Below are 25,674 nucleotides of genomic sequence, written 5' to 3' on the forward strand. Positions count from 1 at the left end.
ATACTGATGCAGAGGGGCTAAACATCTTTAGCTATACTGAGCAACTTCACTCGAAAAAAAAAAACATTTAACTGTTTCATGTACAATTTTATTCAGTTTTGCTACTGAGCAAGGTTGATTTAAAATGATCTGTTAATTCACTATTTACTTGAGGTTAGCTATGTTTTCAATGAAGAGTAGTGACCTATGTTCCTCTTTTTTCCCCCCTTACCATCCATATACTAAGCCTCAACCCCAGCTTAAGACATTTTCAAGTTGCATTGCCAGTGAGATTGCAGTGATGGCATTTCTATGTACCTCCCATTACAGTTTTCATACTTGCACACTTTTCAAATACTAATCACATAAGTTGCTTTGCAACATCTTTTGACAAGAGCATTGATTCTGCAGTACATGGATATATAAGTATGAAGGAGGGGAAAGAAAAGAAAAAGTTTTATTCAGAGTTTTGCAAGTTTTATAAATAGTAGATCTATAAACACCATTTTTTATAAGAGGAAAAAAGCAATACCAAGTAATAAATTCACCTGTTTAACAGCATGCCCACAAGCACCATAGACTGATACCTCACTGTGTTGAGCACCATACTGTCATCACCGCCTACTAGCAAGTAATACTTGCCAATAGCCTTGCTGGGCTAAGTAGTAATAATGATCTCTCAGATATCTCCTGTGTTACTTTGAGCAATTATTCCTTTCTCCTTTCTCTGCAGGTAGACCAATTTTCATCCTATCTTCTCCACCTCTCCAAGTGTTAAATGCATATAGCTTGCACAGCCATACCATCTGAGAGTCTTTTAGCCAGCTCCTGCCAAGCAGAGAGTGCAATTGCACAAAATAATAAAAAGGAATTGTAAGTTGTTAAGAGGCCGGACAAAGAGAGAACATATTCATGTAAATGGAAGAACATAAGGAAGCAACAAGACAAAGATGTAACAGTTCACTTACTAAACACACTGGACTGAGTTAATGCCTAAACCCTTCAGATGCCAGTCTAGCCCTGGCGTGGGTTTCTACTTCCCCCTCCATCACCTGGGCCTCCTAGCAATGGAGCACTCCAATAGGCTCTTAATGTAATGCCAGGATAGCCACTTGTCCAGACACAGGAATTGCTGGATCCCACAAGCATACAGGACTATAGCAGCTGTGCTTGCTTCTTCCTATCAATTAACTACAATTCCTCCACTGGTGCCACAGCTTACATAAGCTGTCAACTCCATCACAACAGCAAGTAAACTGCACAGTCTCTGCCTCCTCTCTGGGAAATGTATTACCATGCTTGCATATTTGAGGGACTCACCCACCCAACAAGGCCAAATAAAGCATGAGAGCTTGATCAATTCCTGATCTCCAGAAATACCTGAAGTTGTGTAAAATCCCTGATATAAACAATCCATAGGATGACATGCACTGCCTCCTGCTTTCAGGACTTGTAGCCATATGTTTTGTAGTAGAACTTCAGTTGCTCCTATATTGTTCTCTATAATCCTGCCATTTATTGGGGTGGAAAGGGGAAAGGGAAAGTTTCACTTATTAGAAGCGATTACAGAATGAACTTCAGGTCACATTCTTGAAGATGGAATGTCTACATACCAAGGAAGTTTGTTAGTATGATGTAAATGGTTTAAAAAAAAAAAAAATCATTAAAACTACAATATATTGTCATGCAAACAAAATGTATGGATCTACAGGAGCATGCTCCAACAGCTTCAAAAAGAATAATCTGCCTTATTTTACTAACACTACCACCTCAAAACAAGTAAACCACAAGTAATTTTTTATTAGTTATTTCCTCTCCAAGAAGAAACAGCCACAGTTCTATAAGACTTGCTAGCAAGGTTCTTACTTTGAAAGATAAGCAGCTAGTACTTGAATATGTAAAGTGACTTGCATGTTTAGTTTTTCCCCTTATCTTCAAAACATGGGGCCAAACCCAGGTTCCCATAAAAAGCCATCAGGTATCATGTCACATTTCAAGAGAAATGAGATATTTGAGCTAAGACAACATACAGTACTTGAAAAATATTCATGATTTACTACAAGCAGTATTATTTTTAGCAGTTTAGCCACACAACAGCTGTATGTGCCAAGCTAGGAAGAGAGTCATTGCCTTCTCACTTCTCCCAGTACAATTCCAGGCTTGATTCGATATTTACCCAGCTCACAAAAATAAAAGTGTGAGACTTGGAAAAGGTTCTGTAACAACGACTAAGATAGAAGCTTAGTTCTAAACAACACAGGAGCTTCTCCTCTAGCCCAGAACATGAGAACTGCTTTGATAACAGAGCATAGTGTTCATTTCCCACTGCTGTTCATTAACCTCACACTTCCTTGTGGAAGATACACCTGCTAGCAAATAGGTACAGATGCTGTAAGCAGACTTCTGAGCTTTGCATTAAATGCAACATCTCATATGGAAAAGAAAGAACAGTTCATAAAATTGTAATGCAAAAAAAAATTTAATTAAAAAAAATTGCTCATGGTATGTAAGGTCACAATACAGAATTCTTCAACACAATACAACACTGAAACAAGCTGAAAAGCCTTTTTTTGATTAGAAGTGATAGTTTAATACAAAGACTAGATGCCAACAATACTTATTGTACAAAGTTTATGCAAGTAGATTCATACATTGATTCTCTGAAAATCCCCTCATTTTGAAGAAATATTGAATATTAAGGTCATGGTTGAAGTGAATTAAAGAAATTGAGAGTTATAGTTGTCTCCACCTTCAATTCGAAGCACTAGGATTGGGTTTCACGGTACAAAATGCATAATAAAGGCACACTGTGGTTTGAAAGCAAGGGTAGAGATTCTAGCCTTTAAGCTTTCTGGCTTTTGTTTGGTTGTTTTATAAACACTCAAACATGCAGTGAAAAAAAATCCAACCCTCCTGAGGGGGTGCAGAGTGAAAAAATATTAAAGTCTCAAAAAAAGAGTAACCTATTAAACCTATAAAACAGTATTTATGTTCTTATGCTTTTCTTGGTGTTTCCTCAAATCCTTCGAGGTTACACATTTTAGAAATGTAGTACCTTTCTCCAAGTTATTTCTGTTATTTCACTGTGACAGAACTAGCATAAAACATGTATTTAAGATCACTGTTTGCCTCCATCAATTTTGTTGATTATGGAAAAGGACAGATGTACTGCTAAAAAGTTGAAGTTATTGTCCAAGCCAGTTACTTGCTTATTTAACTTTTTAAACACAGCTTTCCAATTTAGAAAAAGCTTTAGCAAAAATGCTTGCTTAATCTTTTAAAAATTACCAGACTGCATGTCTTGCGTGTCAAGTTCTGGCATGAAGTGTTCTTCAATGTTAAGGTATAAAGGTCTGACAGACCTATTGCAATTATTAACAAAACTCTTGCCACAGGGTGCAAACGAATGTACTCTAGTTTGATCAATCTGCCACAACTAGCTCTGTTTCTGAACCATGTCAATTCCTATGGAACTATTATACAACTCAAAATTAGCTGAAAGTAGAGTTTGGAAGAGGACATACGGACACTATGAAAGACTGTTCCAGTAGCACTAGTCTGCACATAAACACAACTAATCAGTTTACATTAAACATTTCTAGATCTACATAAAAATAGTTTTACCACGTTTTGGTTCCCTGAGAAGAAAAATGCTCTATCTACAAAGGTCTTTGGAATGTCATCATACAGTGATTAAACCTGCACCACTTGCACTGCTCCTGCAGAGACAACTCCTACTTTCATGTTGATCAGACTTGGTTTTAGCATTTTCATTCAAAATAAACCTTAGTCTCCACAAAAGTGGCACTGGAATGGGAGCAAGAGATGACTAAACATAGTCTAGTACTAAAACTGGTTTATCTGGGATGATTTGTTATTATAAACTGGAATGCATACTTAGCAGACTTGATGAACACAAAATCATTAAGAGCACAGTTTACCTCATCTATTAAACTCAAAATTGAGATTGCTTTTGAAAACATTAATAGAATACAAAAAGTTTTCAAATATGTTTTTGTAAAGTATGCTCTCTTTTTTCCCCAGGGGCATAACTTACATTTTTAGAGAACATGATAAAACATTATGAAAGTTAGGACTTCAAATACAATAAAACAGCGCACAGCAGAAGAATAAAGTCAGGAACCATTTTATTTCCATCCAGTTTTGCAAGTGTTAAGGATGGCATAAGAGCTCATTCCACCACTATAATTTATGAAATTAAAACATCCTTAAAAGAGTCAAAGCTTAGAACGCTTCCTAGTTTTCCCTCCCATGTGCTTATAAGCTGTGTGATTATTTGGTTTGTTTTCTCTGTGTCTTTCTGTCCCAATCCAATACAAACCTCCTTCATCCTCTCCCCAGCCACAAAAATGCAGTAACGGGGTGTGGAGAAGCAGCACTGAGGCAGTCAATAATGAGAAGTTATAAAAATGTTAAACAGCAACATACACGACACTAACACCTGGTATGCTCACAACACACAGAAGACAACTTCGCAACTATATTGTGTTCAGTTTGCCATCGCCATCTATGAAGATCAGTACTGTAAGATCTGTCATTTAGTATATGTACACAACAGTTACTCCAGATTCTTCCAATTCCTCCCAATTTCTAGGCCAGAATTCATTTTGTATTTACTATTTTTAAGACAAAATACTGAAACTGGTTTCAGGTATTATTGTCTAACTGATTTTAATTGCAAGATTCCAATGGCATCTTCCACAATTACAGAATTAATGCTCAGAACTTGTCAAAAGCTTTAAAAATTAAGGTATGTTGAAAAATTACTTTCAATATACCCCATGCAATTGAACTGCTCAAATAGTTTAAACTCTTAATTTAACATATTTTAAGTTAGTGAAGAAGTTGTTTTAAGAAACTAATTCCAGACAGTTCTGAGATCTCATATAGCAGGAGATGAAACTGTTTAAAATTATCACTGTCAACATAAATTCCCATAGGAAAAAAAAGTATATACAGTGTTACTATAGGCTTCTAGAATGCAATGATGCAGAGTTTCATTTTAAACTTAGCACTTATCTGAGCATGTTTGCAAACGCTCTCTTACACGAAGTGGAAGTGTTTTTAACAACCTTTCTTCTACAATTAGACTATTCCGCTTTAAGAACTGACATTCTTCCAGTTCAGCAGGAAGTGATTCAAGATAGTTTCCAATGAGCTCCAACTGAACAAGATTCAGTAGCTGACCCACACAAGGGGACAAATTCATCAGACTGTTATTTCCCAGAAGAAGAAATTGCAGCTTTTTGCACTGAAATAATCCCTCAGGCAGCACTTCAATCTAGAAAAAGGAAAGAAAAGAACAAAAATACAGTACATTAGAAGTTGTTAGCCTACATGCAGCTGCATGTTTTGACATTTCCCGGTTTTATTTTAGGGTTAAAAAAAAATAAATCTCAGTTTATGGGCAGATAAGGAAAGGGAAGACTGTAATGCTTCTATCCTTATGTGATAAAGTGCTTGAGAACATGACGACGGTGTTATACACCTGTTTTATTATGAAGACACTTCGCTACTGGCAGAAGTCAAGACATAAGCATGGCAGGGGGAGCATATACGTGTGCACGCACAGAAGGGCACGCAAACACGTACATGTGCAGGTGGCAGGGGAGATAAATAGGCTGCTATCTCCTAAGAGTCACTTAATGAAGAACAGATTGTGGAGAGATATTAGCAGCATCTGTGTTGTGAAACCTGTACAAACAGCGACCTGTGCAGTACAGTAGTAAGTTAGTTCTGGTCCACACTACTGACTTATAACATCCGAAACCAATCTCTCCAGTGAAAACAATTCTAAACCTCAAAGGAAGTCACAAGTCTGGAGCCCACACTAACAAGCCAGACGGTTTAGTGCTGTTGATGAGGTTACCAGCTGTAATTATTTCCCTCCTCCCAGTCAGACAGCAGAGCTGCTCATCAACTAGCTGTTGATTCACTACAGCTTTCGGTTTGACATTTTAAGGTAAAATTTTAACACTGTTGACTCCCATTAAAATACTACATAGGATAGACAGCTGCAAGGACAGGGAAGATACGTTTCTGCAGCCGTCCTATTTCTGGATCAGAGCCCTTACTCTGCTACAGACCAGGCTAGTACTTACTCAGTATTACACAAGCTTTGATGACACTAAAAATTTAGTAATTAAACAGGCACTATCCCTTTTTTCAGCTTTACTGGGTTTACTTTAATCATGAACAACACAAAAACATTTTGAACCAGAAGCTCTTCCAGAAGAAATGGTAAGTTAAGTCAATATTTGATTGTGTTTTTTCAAAGCAGTAATTCAAAGTTCTACTTACATGGTTTTTCGTCAAAGCCAAGTACTGCAGATTGGTCAGATAACCAATTTCTTCAGGGATGGAGGTTAGCTTATTATAGCTAAGATCCAAATAGTGTAATTTTTTACAAAGAAATAGCTGCAATGGAACATTTTTAATATTATTATAATTTAGATACAGTTGTTCCAGGTTTGATAATGCACCAATCTGCACTGGGACATACGAAATGCTGTTGTGCCACAATTTTAAGCAAGAAAGGTTCTTAAGATGTTGAAAACTAATTATTTCTTCCACTGTTCTGAGATTATTTTCTTTTAAGTCAATTTCATGCAAATTGTTTAGGGTGAAAATGGAATGGGGAATGCGCTCTAAATCACAGCAGATTAATTCCAAGGTTCTCAGGTTTACCAGCTTCTTCAGGTTATTTAGCACTATCAGTTTATTTCCCTCATTGTTGATAGACAAGTGTTGTAAAGAAGGCAGAAGGTCTGTCACCACTTGAGGTATACGGGAAAGGTTGTTTTTTAAGTGAATTGATCTCAAATTTTTTAGCCCCTGAAAGCTTTCATTGTACAGCGAGTTGTGATGATCTAGCATGAAATATCCTGTTAAGCACAATTCTTGTAGGTTTTTTAGATGAAAGACCCAAAAAGGAATTCTTCCCATCTCACTAGATTTCAGGCGCAATGTTTTCAGATTTTCTTCCAAAAAGCTGACTGCTGGATAATCCATAGTTAGTGATGAATGATAAACATTGAGTTCTTTGAGATTGACTAGCTGGGTCACAGCTGGAGGAAGTTTGGCTTCAGGAATAAGTTCCAGGCTTAGGACTTCTATTTCTGTCAGTTCAAAGACACTGTCTGGAAGACCATTTAACATGAAAAGGTGAAGTTCAATCTTGTCTTGGGAATTTCTTACTAGTTTATTTTTCAGTTTTTCCACTGACCATTCATTGTTAAGATTTATCTGTTTCAGTTTGTTTTCACTCAGATCAGACAGGAATATTGAGAATCGTTGGGAATAAAGAGGATCATACTGATCTGCCAAGTGGAGAATAAATGCAAAGTCATTCTTTACATCAGGTATATCACTGTAATTACTTCTCTCTCTCAACTTCTCAAAAGAATATTGCTTAAGTGAACTTCTTAACATCCACCACAAACTGTAAGTACAAGTTAAGCCGTAGAAGATCACTAAAACAACATAAAACGAAGCCAAAACTTTAAAAATTTCTGCAAGCGAATAAACACACTGGTACCTTTTGTAGCCTGTAAAGGCTTGAACATTAACTACACAATCAATTTCAAGTGTAATAAATGATAAATAGTAGGGGACATAAATTATTATTATTACAAATACAATGACTTTCACTATAATCTGTTTCATATACACTGTATATATGACATCCTTCTCTTCAACGTGTACTCTGAATTTCTTCACTTTTTCAAATATAGCTTTAGCTTGCTCTCCTTCTTTTTTGTCTAGAACACTTGAGGAATTTTCTCTTCCAGTTGTTTCCAAGCCAGGTTGCGAATATGGCAGGGACTGTCTGCTGGCCCCTATATCTACTGAACTCCCAGGTGATGAAATCACTGCTTTTGATTTGGCTATCGGCAACTTCCTCACAGACTGCTCGGCAACTGTTTCTGAGAGGGCACGTGTTGTCCATGGAGAATCAAAACATTTCTGAAGAATGGCTACAAAGTGCTCAAGCCTGGAACTTGTACTAGGATAGTAAAGCCAGAAATTACTGCAAGCTGCAAAAATAAAGGTATGCAGAAGCACTAGGTATGGAAAAAATTTGGCAAACCAGTGAAGCTGTCTCTCATAACATACTGCATCAATATAGGAATACTGCTGCCGATGGAGATCATTCTGGATTTTAAGCGGGATGATTATCTGTGCTGTAGAGCTAGCCGACATGTTTAGGTTGGCTTTAACTAAATCCCAAGGCACGGCACAATGATTGTCAAATTCTAGCTTGCAAGGAAGACAACACAATACTCTGGTTTGAGTAAGCTGGAGAGCCCCAGCGAGCACAGCAACTAGCAGCATTATCATGGTGAGGTAATACCAGAAGACATCCCACCATGGTTTTAGTATGTGGTAGGATGACTGGGCATCTGCTAAGTATTTGAGTTCTGTTAGCGTGATCATGACTTTCACCTGTGAGAGAACAGCAGCTGGTAGAGGAAAAAAGAAAAGACATCCTTAGAGAATTGTTAAGAACAATTTATTTCACCATTACACACTTAAATCTGATTACCGTTTTCACAGTTTTAAATATGTATAACATTTGGCCTAACATCTAGAGCATAGCAAAAGGATCCAAGAACTCCTGGCACCTAACCCTAGCCATCATCATATTTATTTATTTATTTTAAAGAAAGTTACTTGAAATGCAAAAATTTAAATGAAGAGTGAAACTAGCATCAGAGATTAGGAGAAAGTATATTTTGACCAAAGTAGAAGCAACAAGCAGGTATAAGTTAAAGAAGTGTCTGATATGTGACTAGCAGTCCTTCACCACTGTCCTAAACTTACATAGCAAAAGTGATTTATCATTTATGAAGTCCAAAATAAGAGCAATATGTTAACATGGCTCTTTTAATTTATAATTTTCTACTAGATTAACTCATTCTACCCAATTAAAGAATAAAGAATACACAAAAATCATTCTACCCAATTAAAGAATATACAAAAATTCTCAAAAGAGCAATTTTTCATTTCATATATATAAGGACTTATCTTATACATCAAGAGAGTTAAGCATACTGATAGAAACAAAATTAAGCTAACAACTTGTTATTGTCCAATATTGTCATATATAAAAAAAAAGGGCACACTTAACCTTCACCAGCACAGGTTTGATTCATACTTACTTTACTAATTAAAGAGAATAAAATACACAGCACTGCTCAGTCAGGAGGTCTACACCTTTTAAAGTTCCTTGGACATGCCATCTTTACATTTGTCTTCATTCTGGATGGAGAAAACATTGAATATACTTTATTTTTAATGGCTTCACCTAAATAAAGGGCAAACGTTTCAGCTTTTATTGGAACTACTGCCTTACTGCAGACATCAGGATCCATTAAGTTCTGCATTGCTACAGCTACATGAAATGGAACAGAACATACTCAGACATGATCATATAGAATGTGAAGTCAGAATTTTGCACACTTATATCAACACAAAAACCAGGATACTGCCTACAGCTAGTGCTACTTCAAGTGGGAAGTGGTTTTTTTTTTTTTGCCAATTATATTAAAATAAAATGCACAGCATGCAAGACTTCAAGAAATAGAATTCAGTCATAATTTTGATACACCAATGTCTGGCAGAAAGGCAAGTTTCATAAAAACAGAGGCTGGTATTTTATATCCTGAAACAAATTAATAAATTCCCCAGTGTTGATGGCAATACCACAGAAACTACCAGCTTTGCAGAAAACTTACTATAAAGTTTATTAAGCAGCAGAGACATGAAACAATGGGAATGTTTTGTATTTTTCTTGATCATAGAATCATTTAGGTTGGAAAGGACCTTTAAGAGCATTGAGGCCAACCATTAACCTAGCACTGCCAAGTCCACCACTAAACCATGTCCCTAAGTGCCACATCTACACATCTTTTAAGTACCTCCAGGGATGGTAACTCAACCATTTCCCTGGGCTACTTATTGCTTCACAACCCTTTCAGTGAAGCAGTTTTTCCTAATATCCCCTGGCACAACTTGAGGCTGTTTCCTCTTGTCCTATTGCTTGTTACTTGGGAGAAGAGACCAACATCCACCTCACTACAACCTCCTTTCAGGCAGCTGTAGAGAGACACAAGGTCTCCCCTGAGCCTCCTTTTCTCAAGGCTAAACAATCCCAGTTCCCTCAGCTGCTCCTCATGAGACTTGTGCTCTAGACCCTTCAAAGCAGCTTTGTTGCTCTTCTTTGGACATGCTCCAGCACCTCAATGTCTGTCTTGTAGTGAGGGACCCAAAACTGAACACAGCATTTGAGCTGCAGCCTCACTAATGTACAGGGACACGATCACTTCTCTAGTCCTGCTGGCCACGCTATTTCCGATACCAGCCAGGATGCTACTGGCCTTCTTGGCCACCCAGGCACACTGCCAGCTCATAATAGTCATATATTGGTACTGGACATTTAAATACCAAGCCAAACTGACAAGCTGTTATAAAAAGACAAATAACAGCTGAACTAAGGCAGAACCTTATTCTCTACATTCGCATTTGAAGGGAGAAGAATGGTTAAAAATAAGTTAACTGTTCTTGCACTGACAAGGCTACTTTCAATAGAATATAGAAACTTACCAGGCCCACTCAAGGGAAAGCAGCTGAAGAAGGACAGGATGATTACAATACACTCCTGGAGAGAAAAAAAAGTTGTCATCAGATCATGAAATATCTGGACTCCAATAACTATGAGTATTAGAACAACAGCTCATTACTCCTTCCACAGCAGTGTTTTAAAGATCCAACATTTAATGAGCAGAAGATAATAATGTAAGATGCCATCCCCTGTCGAATATTTACTTGGTCACCATTTGAAAGTTGCTTTTCCTAAAGTCGAGATACCGTAACCGCCCTTCTCGTTGTCCCCTTTCTAAGCACTAAAAGCCATTTAAGCTCAACAGTTTTTGCATTTATGTAAAGTTACTATTCCTGCAGCTGAGATGATCTAATCATAGTTAGGAAATAGCAATTGCTTCAATCACTCCAGCTCAACTTGCAAAAACCACATCTGTAAGTACTTTTACAATTAGTTCTTTTGGTATAATTCTTTGGGGTTTGAATATAAATTCGTAGGTGTAAAACCACAAAAAAAGTACTAAACTCATGCAAACTAAGGCTTTCATTCTGCAAAGAATATGTAGATTGTGTGTTGACTCAAGCCAAACATGCTTGATTTGAATGTAGACAGAAAAATCCAAAGTTTTTTTTTTCATTTCCAGTCTAGAATTAAAACTAGTCAATTCTTCTCACTTGAACTTTGTTACAAAAATGAAAGACTTGAGACTCTTGTTAAAGTTATAAAGAACATGCTAAGAGATAAATATGCTGGACAATTCAAAAAAGTAAGAGCAAAAAGTATAAACTGTATTTTTAATAAAGAAAAACATTTGAAAAGTCAAAACGATCACTGAACTGGCTGAGAGTTTAAAACAGCGCGAAAGGTCTAAGCACGAGGATAGGAACAATTATTTTCTTGATGAACATGTAAACCTCATCAAGGACTTGGGCAGACATTAACATTTTAAGAGGATGTTTTATGTAACTTTCTCTAATAAGCATTTAGTTATAAGTAACACAATGTAATAATGCATTTTATACAAAGAACACCACTCTCTAGGTAACAGATGTATTTTGGGGAATAAGCAAGGCTCTTGTTGAGTATAAGGGACCAAATTCAGAGTATAATAAAAATTAACACTGATAAAGTATTTTCTCCAACAGCTACAGAAAGAAAAACAGAAAATGGAACTTAAACCAATTCTATTAAAAACATATTGCCATATTTGAGAATAGGCATAACCCAGTACACCTTCTTCAAGCAATGCCATTATGTTCAAACAAAAAGTGGTTTATTTTTATACAGATTGAGAACTGAAAGCGAGACTGACCCAGGTAAGCTTGTGAGGTCTCTTTCTATGAAATGCTTTCTTTGTCACCTCCCAGCATTGAACTGGAAAGTTCTTAGTCCCTATCACATATCCCAGAAAAGGGCTACAATTGTTGCTGTGGTTTTAGAATGTTTTCTATCAGAAAGCGAGTGTCACAATCACAATATTAAGTATTCAAATGCTTGAACCCTGGTCTTGTTAATGACTACTTTTTGAAACCTTCCTATGAAGCATGTGTATTCATTACAATTCTATGTACATAAAATAACAATTCCTATCACAAAAGTAGACAGTATACACAAGAGTAATATAAACATGTGAATTATTAACGATAATTTTGCTAAAGACAGTTTTCTTTCAAATCCTATCTGTATGCCAAGAGTGACTAATCAAATGGAATAATGCTGAACTGTAATGGGTTTGATAAATCTCATCTCCAGCAGCTTTCAACCCATATCAAAGCCATAAAAGCTTTTCAAAGTGGCTTGATTCAATTGGCAATCTTTCTAAGAAGATGAGAGACACAAGTCTAGCCCCAGGCTAAGTGATGACTTCAGGAGAGTTACCCCAGACCAGTACTGGGACGCAGACCAGAAAAATAAAGTAATAAAGATTACTGATATCTAGGCAATTTTTAGTTACTTCAAGACTTATAAATATGATAAATAAAAACTCATCCAAAATATGAATAAAAGGCTATAGTTTTGAAAAATATTATCTATAATCATCAGACACTCCTGCTCACCCTCCCCTGCTGCCAAAAGGTTACTTATTAACATTGCATTACTCTGTCATTTGGTCACTGCTTCCATAATTTTAGGCACCTTTAGTTAGGGATGGCTCTGCAGCAAGGTAAGTGCCTTGCTTGTCCTCCTCAAAGGACAATGGTCTACAAAAAGCCAGTACCTGACCGGAGGCTTTGTTTTCTTTTTAAGGCTATGCTGCTTTTGTTGATTGTTTAAGTATTCAACTAGCATTTCTGACACACTAAGTTAACAAAAATAGATTTATACAACTAAAGCATACCTTGACAGGCATTCCAGTGGCCCCTCTATTCTGCTTTTTCCCTTCTCCTCAGAGAAATGCAGCCATCAAGTTTTCAGGAAAGCTTGTTAGACTCATCTGTTATTCCAACAGCATGATATGCTTCTCAACTAAGTAAACGTGTCTGTTTCATCAATTTTCTATTAGAAGTGATTTCTGAACTACAGTACCAACTTTGCTTCTAGCTCGTTTAAATTTATCACTTTTTTTCCAAGGTTTTGGATTAAAAATCAAGTTCAATAAACTAAATTTGCAATAATCTTGCTTAATAGGCCATTTTGAGACTCCTATGGGATTCCTAGTACCTGCTTATATTCTCACATGCACAGCCTGAACCTCCACTTGCAAATAAATCCTCATTAATATTCCCAAAGGAAAAAAAAAAAAGTAACAAACTTTACCCATACACACACTCATCACCCAAAACACATCTTTCCTCGATAAAACTTCCCCTTCTACTGGCAAGCTACCATTTCCTTTTTCAAGTGTTCCCTAAACAACAAAAAGCCAAGCACTACAATATTTCTGAGGCAGGTCTGACTACATAACAAATACTAACAGAGTACTCAATTCAAGCACTATGTTTGATATATGGTCTTTCAGAATCTGTGCTTTGACCACTCGTGTGCCCATGCAGATTCAGTTGCAGGATCTTTTTGATGGGGATTGTATTTTTGGATCTGTATTCCACTGAATGCAGAACAACATGTAAACAAGATTAGAGAAAGCTTCTTTCCAGTTCCTTCTGAAGAAGGTCACAGGTGATAATTAAACATGTAGAAGTGATTATCCTTTTGTATTTAGAACAAACCTGAAGACATTCCCATACTCTACAATAACCAGCATGTTCCCCAAGCTTAGTCCAACACTAAGCTAACATTGTTAAAAGTTTCTATATCAACCTTTCAAACAATCAAAGACCGTAATGACAACTACAGACAACTCAACCATCTGTGTCTGCATTAACTAGAGGCCTTGCTTTTCTTAAACAGTCCGGCTTTCAAGACAGTACTGTTCAACATAAGATGAGGAACAGTAATAAGCAAAGTCTCATACTGTTTAAGAAGCAGTCCTTGCTCTCTGGAGAAGGCTGCTTACATAAGACTATGTAGTCCAATAACTTCTGGGAAAAAAAAAATATACATATATATATTTGTAAGCATATTTTTAGCTTAAAAGTTAGGCTGCACTTACACCTTTACTTTACGTGGATTACTCTACTCTGCTAGTACTTCAGAGTTAACTGCACAGCACATAAGCTGATACAAAGTCTTGCAAAATTAAGTAATTGCTACCCAGCAGAGGTTACACAGGTAGTTAAAATTACATACTGTAGGCCACATGATAATGAATCACATCAGCAAGGTCTGTGCAAGCCCATGAAGTTACTTAAGCCTAATTCTCAATAGCAGATGGGAGGGAGAAACCAAGTCAACTATTTTGAAGGTCAAACTTTGTAATGAAGCTGTATTAAAAGATGTGTGTTTAAAAGGTATATTAAATGTGCTTTTTATTTCATACTAGTCTAGCCTGGAGAGCAATTTTAAATACAAATTCATATTCAGATATACATACTTTGACTGGTAAAAGCACTTTCTCCAGCTCTCTCCTCAAGTTCAAGGTGCTAAGGATTGTGTTCTAGCTAAAACAGAAGGTCACAGCCTATGCTCCTAGAAAGGCCTGTACCAGCGAGGTAAGTATCTCATTTAAACCCAAGTTTAAGAGCAAATAGACAGTAGGTGAGAAGCAGTTTATGCAAAAAAAAACAAACAAAAAAAAAACCCCCAAAAACAAATTGAAGAAAAACTCATAAGTAGGTACAAACTTAGGTTTCTGAACAAGTAGGTTTCAGAGTTAAACAGACAAGCAATCTAATGGTAAAAAACCAAAGTATAATGAAAGGTAGACCAGCTTTGTTTTGCACGTAATTGCATCAATGCAACTTATCTCTTTGAAAGCAAGCTGTCTACATTCTGGGCAAATATCACTTCACTCATAGTCATGGTGCTTTCTAAGATCCCTACCAAACCAAGCAGAATCCAGACTCTGAATTGAATCTGAACATTTCTAGTAAGCAATAATTCATATAGTTTTGGTGTCCCAGCACTATTTTCAAACTCAGAGATGCATTTTTAAAAAAACATAAACTAAGATTATATCAGGTGATGATAGAAATATGACAGAGGAAGGATTTTAACTACACAGACAGGTGTTATTATGCTGTGGTCTCCTCTTTCCTTGGGGACACATTAAGATAAACATGCAGTCAAGCTGTAGTAGCTTTGCCAGACCACGGATTTATTTTCAGCTTGTGTTCTCATCCCTTTAATTATTTTAAACTACAAATATATTAACTTAAACTTGAGATGTATTAGCATCTAAAATACTGATTACAATAAATATCAAAACACGCACCTGTTTAGAAGAGAGTGCTTTGTATTGGGAATACGAAGAGTAAATTCACTCAGAGACATATATTGTTTCACCCTAATATTTAACTTATTTAATATGTATTCTCACTGGAAACTCCAGTACTCTTTAGAAAGCAGATTTTAAAAATTTGCTCCATTAATTAACATTTCTTCAAATAGCTGTACATTTCACATATTCCCCTTTAAAAATTAAATTATAAATAGAAAGAAACTGCCAAATCTCCACATTGGTATTACCCACTAAAAAAAAAAAAAACAACTCTCTGCTGTCACAAATGTGCTTGGCAATCCCTAAAGAAACATTGCAAAACCCATTAACAGATAAGAAAAAACCCTGGAAATAGTTCCATAAGGCTTTTAAAAAAGAAGAAAGTGTAACAAACTGTAGTAGTTCTGACTGGAAGACCATGGCACATTGAGGTCTTAGTGATCCACTCTGCCTAGTTGACAGGCCCAGGCTTGTGCTGCGGATCTCTTGGGCACAGGATAAATTTAGCCAGCTTATAACAGAGGAGTCAGCAGGCAGCTCCCACTTGGTACCAGCAGTTACATACACCACCTGCATGTCCTTGTCTTTATCAAGAAGTGCTGCAAGAAGTTCTCCTGTGAACATCCTTCCTGACTGACAGTAGAAATTATGCACGGAGTTGTTTTCTTGTAAGAAAATTCTATAATAGCTTGAATGATCGAAATGAGGTAACCCTTTCTACAGGCAGGGTCTGCACAGTGTGCTGCAAGAGAATTGAAGGTTCATTTGATGCTGCACAACTCATGTTCCCAGCTTCTAAAGGGATCTCAGATTATCTATACTATTCTCTTTCTTTATAGTGTCAAATCCAATAAGAAGTATTTAAAATGATACTGTACAGAGTCTGAGTACCTTTCTTACTGAGATCATCATGGAACAGCACCTCTTGGTGCAACACACAAACCATATAGATTAACTGTCTTCCAGAAGGTCACTTCTGAAATTCTCATTAAGTAAAAACAGACACCCAAAAAAACTGAAACAAAGAACAAGTCCAAAATATCTGTTATGTGGCACCAAAGAGTCTGATAGCATCTAATTAATTACTTAACCTCTGTGTTGAAAATTAAAGTGAAGCTCTGCCTCCTGTCAGCTTCCTTTTCCGCTTTTTTTTTTTGGCCCCATAACACTTTCAAGTAATCAAAACCTCCAGCATTGCACAAAAAGTAGGAGAGGGTCATGCATTCCTACTACTTCTAAAGTATCTCTACACCTCTGAGAGTCCGAAGAACTGTATTTTTAAGCTTGGCATTAGATAGCCCATAATGAAGTACACAATTTAATGCAACAAAAAGTCAGTCCATGTTAAGTCTCAAGAAGAGGAGACAACACAAGCAGAATAAGCGCCCAAGCAGTACAAGAAGCCTTTTTTTTTTAACAAATAAATTTGAAGCCAAGCATATTCAAAGCATGTATCAGTTATCTTATCATAGACAAACCTGCTTTTAAAATGAAATGTTAATGGATTTATGAAATAGGATTGTGAGGGCACTGAGATACTAGATTACACTGCCCACAGCAATACACAAATAATCAACATCACCCCAGAGTGGCCCATGTTATCACAGACCCAAACATACAACTACAAACTTCATGTATATATTTAAAGAAACAAGTCCATTTAGAAATCCATTAGTTTTTTTAATTAAAAAAAAAAAAAAAAGTCACTCAAGATATAGAAGGAAAAATTAAACAGAGCTTGCCAGACCAAGTAGGTACATTTCTTTGATAAAGTAAACAGTTTTCTAAACAAGCTGAGTGTAAGAGATTGAATCTAGGTTACAGAAAATAACTTCCAGAGTGACTCTATACTTTATCAGCTAAGACAAAGTTGATAATTTAATAAAAATTACAAGCAATTCACAGAAAAGACAACCCGTCACAGGCCACGCTGAAAACACAGACTAAATAAAAACAAGATTTAACACTTACAGGGACTGCAGTAATCGGAACACGTGAAAACAAAAAACCAAACTCTTGACATGGACAAACAACAGGTTTTTTGCTCTAACTTATGAGTCATTTGTTGGAAGCAACCAAAGGAGAAGGAAAACCCTACCTGGACTAATCCTTTGTAGGAGGAATGTGCCACCAGTGATATAGCCAGAAAGCAGCAAAGGCTATCCTACACTAATCCCCAGGAAAATACTTTTAGCAGAGAGCAGCACCACCCCTGTACAAATCTAACCTAGATGCCTACAGAGCATTATCATCCCATTTAGAAAAAGCCAACAAAACCAAATTCAGAACTGCAACAGTAACAATACTCAGAGGAATGGTGAGTCCTAAGAAAGTAATCTAAAGGAAGTGGGCTTTCTACCATAAGAGAAGTGAGAGTATACTGGAGGTGGAGAGGAAGGGATAGAACAGCATGGGAAATGCATCTGCCTTCTCAGGACGGAAGGACATCTGTGCTCAGCTAATGCTTATTCAAACCGGCGTGGGAGGAGACAACTCCCTCCAGACATGACTGCAAGCATGCCATGCTGACAAACATTCCAGCCCAAAGGTGCCATGGAAGATATCAGGGAAGCAGTGCAGATTACACTCTCAAATGATACCTGAAAGAACAGACCTCCTTTGTTGTTCCACCATCCCCCAATTGGGTTTTAAAATTAGTATGGCAATATTCTGAAGACAGAAGTAGTATAGCAATACCTCAAACAGTCCTTACTTCCAAGTTCCAAAGATATCATAGAGCAAGTTTGGAGCACTAAGTATGAGAAGTCTTGGTTCTTCATCCATTGCTTTTGGTGTAATCTTTCTTGCTTTGGAAAGAATCTCAAAAGGTCTAGACTGGGACTTATCTGTAGCATGCCATACTTCTTATAGCTCTCCCAGAAACCATCTTACACAACAGTAAATCAAGTCCTTCATCCCAGTACTAACATAGCTAACAGAGAATCAGACACCTTCCAACTGCATGAAATTACATTTTCAAGCTCACTTATAATGCCTTTTTATTCTTGTAACCACATTCTCGGGTCTTTCTCATGCTGAGAAATATGAATACATAACCATAAGACAATGGTATCAGCGGTATCTCTCCAGCATTCCAAAGGAAGTCAATGGTATCTATTTAATTCTGCATACCACGATAAGTACTACAATAGAAAATTAATTTTTACCCCCTTAGTTTCCAGAAGCTAGACAGATACTCATAATGTCCATTCATTGTGCTGCTGTGCTCAGGAGATCAGAAAGCAAAGCAGAGGAGGATTACACTGGAGAATATTCACAACTTAAATACTACAAGGTTTCTCGACTAGCAGATTTTTTAATTATAGTATAGTTTATTATCTTCAGTCTTCAGGAGCAGTAAAAGTACGAGAGAGCCAGCAGCATAAATCAGTTATAATGATTTAACAAAAGCCCATCTTTCCTTCCAAAAAGGCAGGGAATTGCTCATACATGATCCTCCATTTTCAGTGTACTTTTCAATAAAGTCATAAATGGTCAGAGGTCCTTGAAATGGCTAAGACAATTCCTGTAACCTCACTGGAAATAAGCCTGAAATAAGCAATTATTCTCAGAAGAAGGAGCCTTGGAGTATGCACACACCTGAACTAACTTTGAATTAATTTTTCAAGTACCACCAGGAGGGCTGAGTGGTATAGAGTGGAGTACAAATCCTACTTGAGAAGGCAGGTAAGCATTTGGGTCAATTTTGTAGTCCACAGGATATGCTGCTATAACTAGGCTATCAACATAATTCATTATATGGTAACGTAACACCATACATGTTGATGTATTAACTAAGGCATGTTCACACTCTGATCTGATGCTTCTAGATAAAGGACCTGTAAGGAATTCAACAGCACTGCATTTAGACAAAGATGGAAGGGGCCAACGTGCTTCATACTATAGGAAGTCCTGCTAGGTTTGCACAGAGTACTGAAATCTAATCGGTTTAGATATTCAGAACCTCCATTCTACATTATTTTCCTAGCTCAAACACTGCTTTCCAATACAATAACCATATCCAACCCAGTTAACGGAGATGTTTACCTCTAACAAGCTGAATAGCTCTATACAAGTCATTTTATTCCTCTCTACCTCAGATTGCTCAGCTGTAAAATCATGGTAACGTTTCTCCCGTTCTTCATAAAGTATTTAAATGAGCAACATTATACAGTAATAACACTTAACTTCTTACTAGGTAATCAGAGAGGCTATTCTGGATTGTAGTATAGGTTCCATCACTTTCTGAGAGCTAGAAGCACATATGCTATTACTTTTGCTAATAGCGGTCAGACAGGTATCATCTTTACAAAATCTCAGAAATATGAATTTGTATTTATATTCCTTATTCTAGCTAGAATTGTTCTGACATTTCTAAAATATTAACAGTTATCTAGTACAATAAGTTAAAATTTCAACATTTGGTCTAAAAAGGAAACTGATGTTTTTCCAATATTTATTTATAGACTGCCAAGACCAAACAGTGTCCTATCAGGATAACAGATATTGAGAACAAACAAATATCAAGTAAGGTCACAAATAAAAAATATATACCAAACACATTCTGTCTCTGCAACATAATTATTACCACACACAAATGTAGCTACAAGATTTAAGAACAGTCAAAAAGCAGTTTTTTGGTTTTAAGTTTTCCTGATGCTGCATTAGTTTCATGAAGAACTTTCCAGAAGGGTATGTTATTACTTCCACAGACCACAGAGAAGAATTTAACTGCATCAAGGAGAATATAATTATCAGGGTAGCAATACAGAAACACATCTGATTTCACTCTATTAGTTCTGACATTGGAAAGCTGATTCAGATTTTCAGCAGTGGGTCATATCTCTGCCCAGAAGCAGCAGCTTTTCATCTAGTTTAACAGGAAAGACAGTTACTCTTGAAAGTCAGCCTGACAAGTTGAAATACTTGATTCTAAATGTCTGGTCTAAACATCCAAAATAAAATAACAAGAACAGATAAGTTTACAATTTACATCTGATTCAAACTCAGGCACTCTTTTTGTACGCAAGCTCTCCTGAAACTCATCTTGTTATCTTTTTAAAGAATCTCCCCACTCCAAAGTAAAAAACAAAAACAAAAGCTTGTGAAACTGCAGTTAAATACAAACTCACCTAAAATGGAAGTGGAATAGGTTTTACTAATCCTCTGGCAGGGAGCATGGTGTCCGCACAATCACCTTAATCACTTAAGTATCTTCCTGTTCATATTACTCTACATTAGGTATTTACTAATTGGACAAAGCCAATCCACCTACATCTTATTTTCTTTTAATAAAGTGAAAGAATTGAAGAACAAATTTCACATTGCACATACTATGTACTAGCATATGTACAAATTACATACTAATGCCTAAACACAACTCTATAGTTTGAGAACTGCACGTACACACGCAATCACAAGGGGTAAAACCGTTGCTATGCTTAGCATTGTTCTAGGAGATGCTTCTGATAAGTTTCAGAACCGTGTACAAGTGATCAGACTTAAATGCTACAGCAAACCTACAATAATCTCACATTGTTTCCTGAACAAACACAAAGTTAGCTTAGCACCTATGTTCATCCTTTATACTTCCATCAAGCCCAAGTATGCTGTGCAAAATTTCCTTTTTGAGTAGGCTGTCCAGGGAGACCTAACAACCGTCAAGTTTTTTTCAGATCGCAGTACTACAAGACACACTCTTTTTGGTATGAAGCCAAATTCAATAACTTCAAAAACAAGAGTCACTGATTTATCATCACCTGAATCAATTAAGAACTTTGAAGTGAAAAAGCCTCCAGCTCCATATTTGTAAGAAACTAAATAATAGTTTGAAGCAAAGCAGACACTGCTTTTAACAACTCCAGTTCAGTAAAGCACTTGAGTATTGACATATCCTGTCTCGCTTCAATTAAGCAACGTGCTTTCCTGACTTTGAGTCCGTGTCATTGCAAAGCTAATGTTTAAAGGACGTTAATGTTCAATAAAAAAAACATTTATTTAGAAAATAGTTTTCCTGTACTGCAAAGGCACTGGCAAAACAATAATCATTTTCACACTTCCATTGGCATGGGATAGAAGTGATAGTTTATCTCGTTAATAATTTAAACACAGCCTAGAAATAGCTTTTAGTTAAAACTTTAAATGCCCTTCCTTCTTCAAGTATTTTGGATTATACAGCAAATGCACATCAAGATATTGCTTTTATTCAGATGGAAAAAATAGCTTAAAGGATAAATACTTTAGCATTAGAGTTTAAATGTGTCGTTCTTAAATTCCAGCTCAGTAGACTTTTACATTTGCATACAGATGAACTTTAGCTATCAAAAATACCTGAATAAGTATTTGACAACCTAAACTACTCATAGAATACCAGTGTTTTCCCTGGAAAACTAAGGGAATAATGTCTGGGAAATTGGGGATTACACTTCCCAGGGTTTTAAGCAAAAGCTTTAAAAAAAAAAACAAAAAACAAACAAAACCAATGTCACTTTAATTAAGGCTGAGTAAACTACACGACCATAGTTTTGTAGCTGCTGTGCCACAAAACTGAAACTTTGTTTCCATATTAAACTAAAACCACAACTCAAACTAATATCTCCAAAAGTGTTTATAACAGTGTCTTAAGCCTACTAACAATTAGCAGCAACAAAAACAGACTGCGTTACTACCATGTTCTTTATTGGTATCACTGGATCCCTTACTGGCATTTTTAATCCCTTCAGTTTCTCACGATCAACTAAATTATCAATTTCAGTATAAGAAATTGCATTCCAGTTTACAGTATCGGAACATATGAGAAGCTGAGCACTTTTGATGGAAATGTACTCACATAATTTAATTCAGGGTGTGTGAAGACATTATTTTGAATCAGAATGGCAACAATGGGAATTAAATTTAAGATACTCTATTATGAGTTTTCTCTACAATTCCCTTCTGATTATTGAAAGGCCCTAGAGTCCTCTTGGGCGTACATTGGGGGAGGGTGTGCCAGCACTGTACCCCAAGCTGCATTTGCAATAGCTTTCTTCAGAGCTGCATCATCTGCCACCTTTCCAATGTATTATACAGCTAGAAAGTATCGCCTTTTCATATCACTCAGTTTCAAGCAAATAATTGGGGAAACTATTCATAAGTATGATGAAACTTTAGTTCAATATTGACTACAATTTTATCTCGACTAGCTACAAATTAAATCCAGAACTAGGTCATGGCACACTAACAGCTCTTGCGGAAAAGAATCACCAAACCCAAGCATAACTACAATAAACTCAAGTCTGCTTACCAAGTCTGGCAAAACTCAAATTGGAATGCATACACAAAATTAAACTGCTTATTTGTAGGAACTATCAGTAATAACTTAAGATGACATGATTCCTGACAAGCTTTCTGATATTAATGAGGCTGACTGCCCACATGGTAGCGGCAGGGTTAATAAAATGCAGGCCACAACCTCTCCGCTGCATTTACCAGCTACCACAAAGCACAACTGCAAGTTTGTGATGTGCGGCTCTGAACTGACTCCATACAGGATACAAACATGTATTAGACAAAGCATACCATATCTTGTCACCAGTAAAAAAAAATAAAGCATATTCTTTATTAGTTAATTAGCAAAATAATTATAGATATATGTTGCTAAAGAAACACACAACCTATACCACGTAAACATTAAAATGACAGCATATTTATAATATTTAAATATTAATTCCACTTCACATTTCTCACCCTTCTACATGGCTACCCATGGTATCTGAACCAAATATCTTCACAACCACAGCACAGACTTCTAACTTATCTTTAGAAAGAGTAACTGCATGAGCAACTGTCAGAACAACACTATGAGCAAGACAACAGCTGAACAGCTGTTATAAGGATGCCTATAGAAAGAACAGATAAATCCCACAGAATACAGACAGCAGTGTGAAACATTTAGATAGGCAACATAGAGAGCAGTATAAACCACACCTTATCCCTTTAGTCACATAAAAGATCCATTTCTAATCCTAGCTGAGTAAAGCTTTATGGCTTTAGCAGTAGATATTGTAAGCTGAAGTGCCACAGCCTCTTTCGCTACCTGTAGCACTACAGGCAGAGCAGGCACAGCAGCAGCTAAAAGAACACAAGATTTCCCCCTCCACTCCTCCTCCAGAAACACATTATAGAAACATTTATTTGGCAGTGACATGCTGCTCTACAAAGTTCATTTTACAATGCTGAAAAACTGATGGATGTTTCTTTATCACTGTAGGTCCCCCTAAAATTTACTCAACATGATTTCATCAGCTTTAAAGAGCAGTTGTACTGGTATCTTGCAAGAAACAAAAGGCAATTTTCTTTTTCTTCCCATAAGAATCCTATTTTCATAAAAAAGGGGGAAAAAAAAAAGACCATCAACTCTCTTCTATCAAGAGTGCAAGGGAATAAGCATCTTAATACTGCCAATTTCTAAAAGTTACATGAATCCTACTGAAGTTGAAACTCAGTTACATTATGCTAATGTAAAATTCAGTAGAAATGTAAAAATATATGCTAATGTAAAACTGTGATAAACATTTTGTTATCTAACTACAACAGAGTGTTTTAGACACTGGGGAAAACCCTTAAGAAAACTTGTACCCTATCCTAACTCTTGGTTCTCTACTACCATCATTCTCCTTTCTGCTCTCGTTGCCCCTGCCCTACTCACCACCACAGATACTGAAGACAAGCACTGCTTCAGATAACTCTTCTATTCCCCACATGGGCAGCTGAGTTACACAGAGTACAGAAAATGCACGTAATACATGCATAATACATGTAGAGAATACATAATAAACTCTATGAATGATATACGATAAGATTTCAATACTTAAGCCTTACAGGCTTTCTTCCTCCTCTTTCTTGAAAGTTTAAGAACTCAGGCAAGACCGATCAATAAGCCCTGATCTGTGGCCCTCTCTGTAGGAAAGTACATAGAGAAGAATTCTGAGACACCAGGAAATAATTGTTGCTTTACCTTATCACTTCAGCAGACAGACAAGTAAAGCTGGGAGTCAGCAGAACATGTACCTTAAACACTTGAAACTGCAAGTGACCACATAGCTCCTAGCTTATTCTAGCATTACCTCCAAAGTGTTGTTTTAAATGGCCACAAGAGGTGCCAATTCAAACACAGTTTACCTGATCAGCATAATTCATGAAAATCTTCATATAAAATTAAGCTTTAGGGAAGTCTTCTTTAATCACTCCTACAGCACTGGTTAATTAGCATATTTACCACAGACAAATTCTTAATTGAAGCCAGGAAGCTGCCTCAGTTTCACCACAGGAGAGACTGGCACAAAGTAAGCCTGATGTCACTAAACCAACTCGGCTAGGATGCAAGGAAAAGCTACCACGCAAGTACAAGAACATCGCCTTGCTTGGGATGAGAAATGCAAGGGGACGACAGAGGAAAGAAAGAGAACAACAAAGAGGAGGAGGACGCTTCGTATTTCACATGCGGCACTGCCAGGCCGCGGCACTGAGGTGAAGTCTTCTCTCCCTTTGGGAGAAGCCGGGACCGGGCACCCGCCTGCCGTTGGCTCGGGAGCAGGGGCCGCCGCCACACCTGCGGCCGAGGGCTGGCAGCCGCCGCCCGACCGCGCCGAGCTCGGGGCAGAGGAAGGAAGCCCCGGGCGACCTGTAGCGCCCGGGTCGCTTGAGGACACGTGTCAATATCGGTTACGCAAATCACAAAACGGTTTTTCTCCAAGCCCCACCCGCACAGGAGCGGGGAGGCCGCCAGGCCCCGGGGCGGGCACAAACTCGCTCCGGCGTCCCGCGTCTGGGGACCGGTCCCTCCCCCCCGGCCCCGGCCGGCCCGCGGGGAGGCGGGAGGGCAGGTGAGCGGCCCCGCCGCGGGGCGCTGCCGCCGCGCAGGCTCACCGGGCCGCCCAGCAGGCAGGCGGGCGGGCAGCCCCCTCCCATCTCGCTCGCGGCGGGGGCAGCCCGGCCCCTCAGGGAGGCGGGAGCGGCCTCCCGGCGGCGGTGAAGACCCGCCGCACGCTGCTCGCGTGAAAGCCCCGCTCCGTCTTGCCCCCTGCTCGTTCACTCCCCCTCCTTCCGCCCGTCCCTTCCTCCCTCGCGGGGGGAGCCGGCACCTGTCAGCGGCGGCCGCCGCCCCTCGCTTTACCTGGCCCGTCCGCGCTGCCTCCCCTCCCGTCCGGCCCGGCCTGCTGTGACTGGCCCGTCCGCGCGCACCGCCGCCGCGCGCAACGGCGTGCCGCCCGCGAGGCAGCCGGCACAGCAGCGCCGGACACCGGCTCCAACCGGC

The 25,674-nt window shown here is 37.9% G+C and overlaps 1 protein-coding gene across 3 annotated transcripts; it reads right to left on the bottom strand.

Moving 5' to 3' along the window:
- Positions 1 to 4,974: 4,974 nt before the first annotated feature.
- Positions 4,975 to 25,674, bottom strand: LRRC8B (leucine rich repeat containing 8 VRAC subunit B). 3 transcript variants are annotated; one of them, XM_086753604.1, is made up of 4 exons: positions 25,534 to 25,674; positions 10,606 to 10,660; positions 6,301 to 9,261; positions 4,975 to 5,281 (listed from the first exon to the last, which is right to left on the bottom strand). In XM_086753604.1, exons 3-4 carry the CDS (start codon positions 8,434 to 8,436, stop codon positions 5,009 to 5,011), a joined length of 2,409 nt encoding a protein of 802 aa, XP_086609730.1. In that variant the 5' UTR covers positions 8,437 to 9,261; positions 10,606 to 10,660; positions 25,534 to 25,674; the 3' UTR covers positions 4,975 to 5,008. The 3 variants fall into 3 exon arrangements, with proteins under 3 accessions (XP_086609730.1, XP_086609732.1, XP_086609731.1); XM_086753606.1 differs by lacking the exon at positions 25,534 to 25,674 and adding an exon at positions 20,509 to 20,527; XM_086753605.1 differs by lacking the exon at positions 25,534 to 25,674 and adding an exon at positions 14,016 to 14,086.

This window comes from Chlamydotis macqueenii, chromosome 8 (genome assembly GCF_036417535.1).
Source record: "Chlamydotis macqueenii isolate bChlMac1 chromosome 8, bChlMac1.mat, whole genome shotgun sequence".
Lineage (NCBI taxonomy): Eukaryota > Metazoa > Chordata > Aves > Otidiformes > Otididae > Chlamydotis > Chlamydotis macqueenii.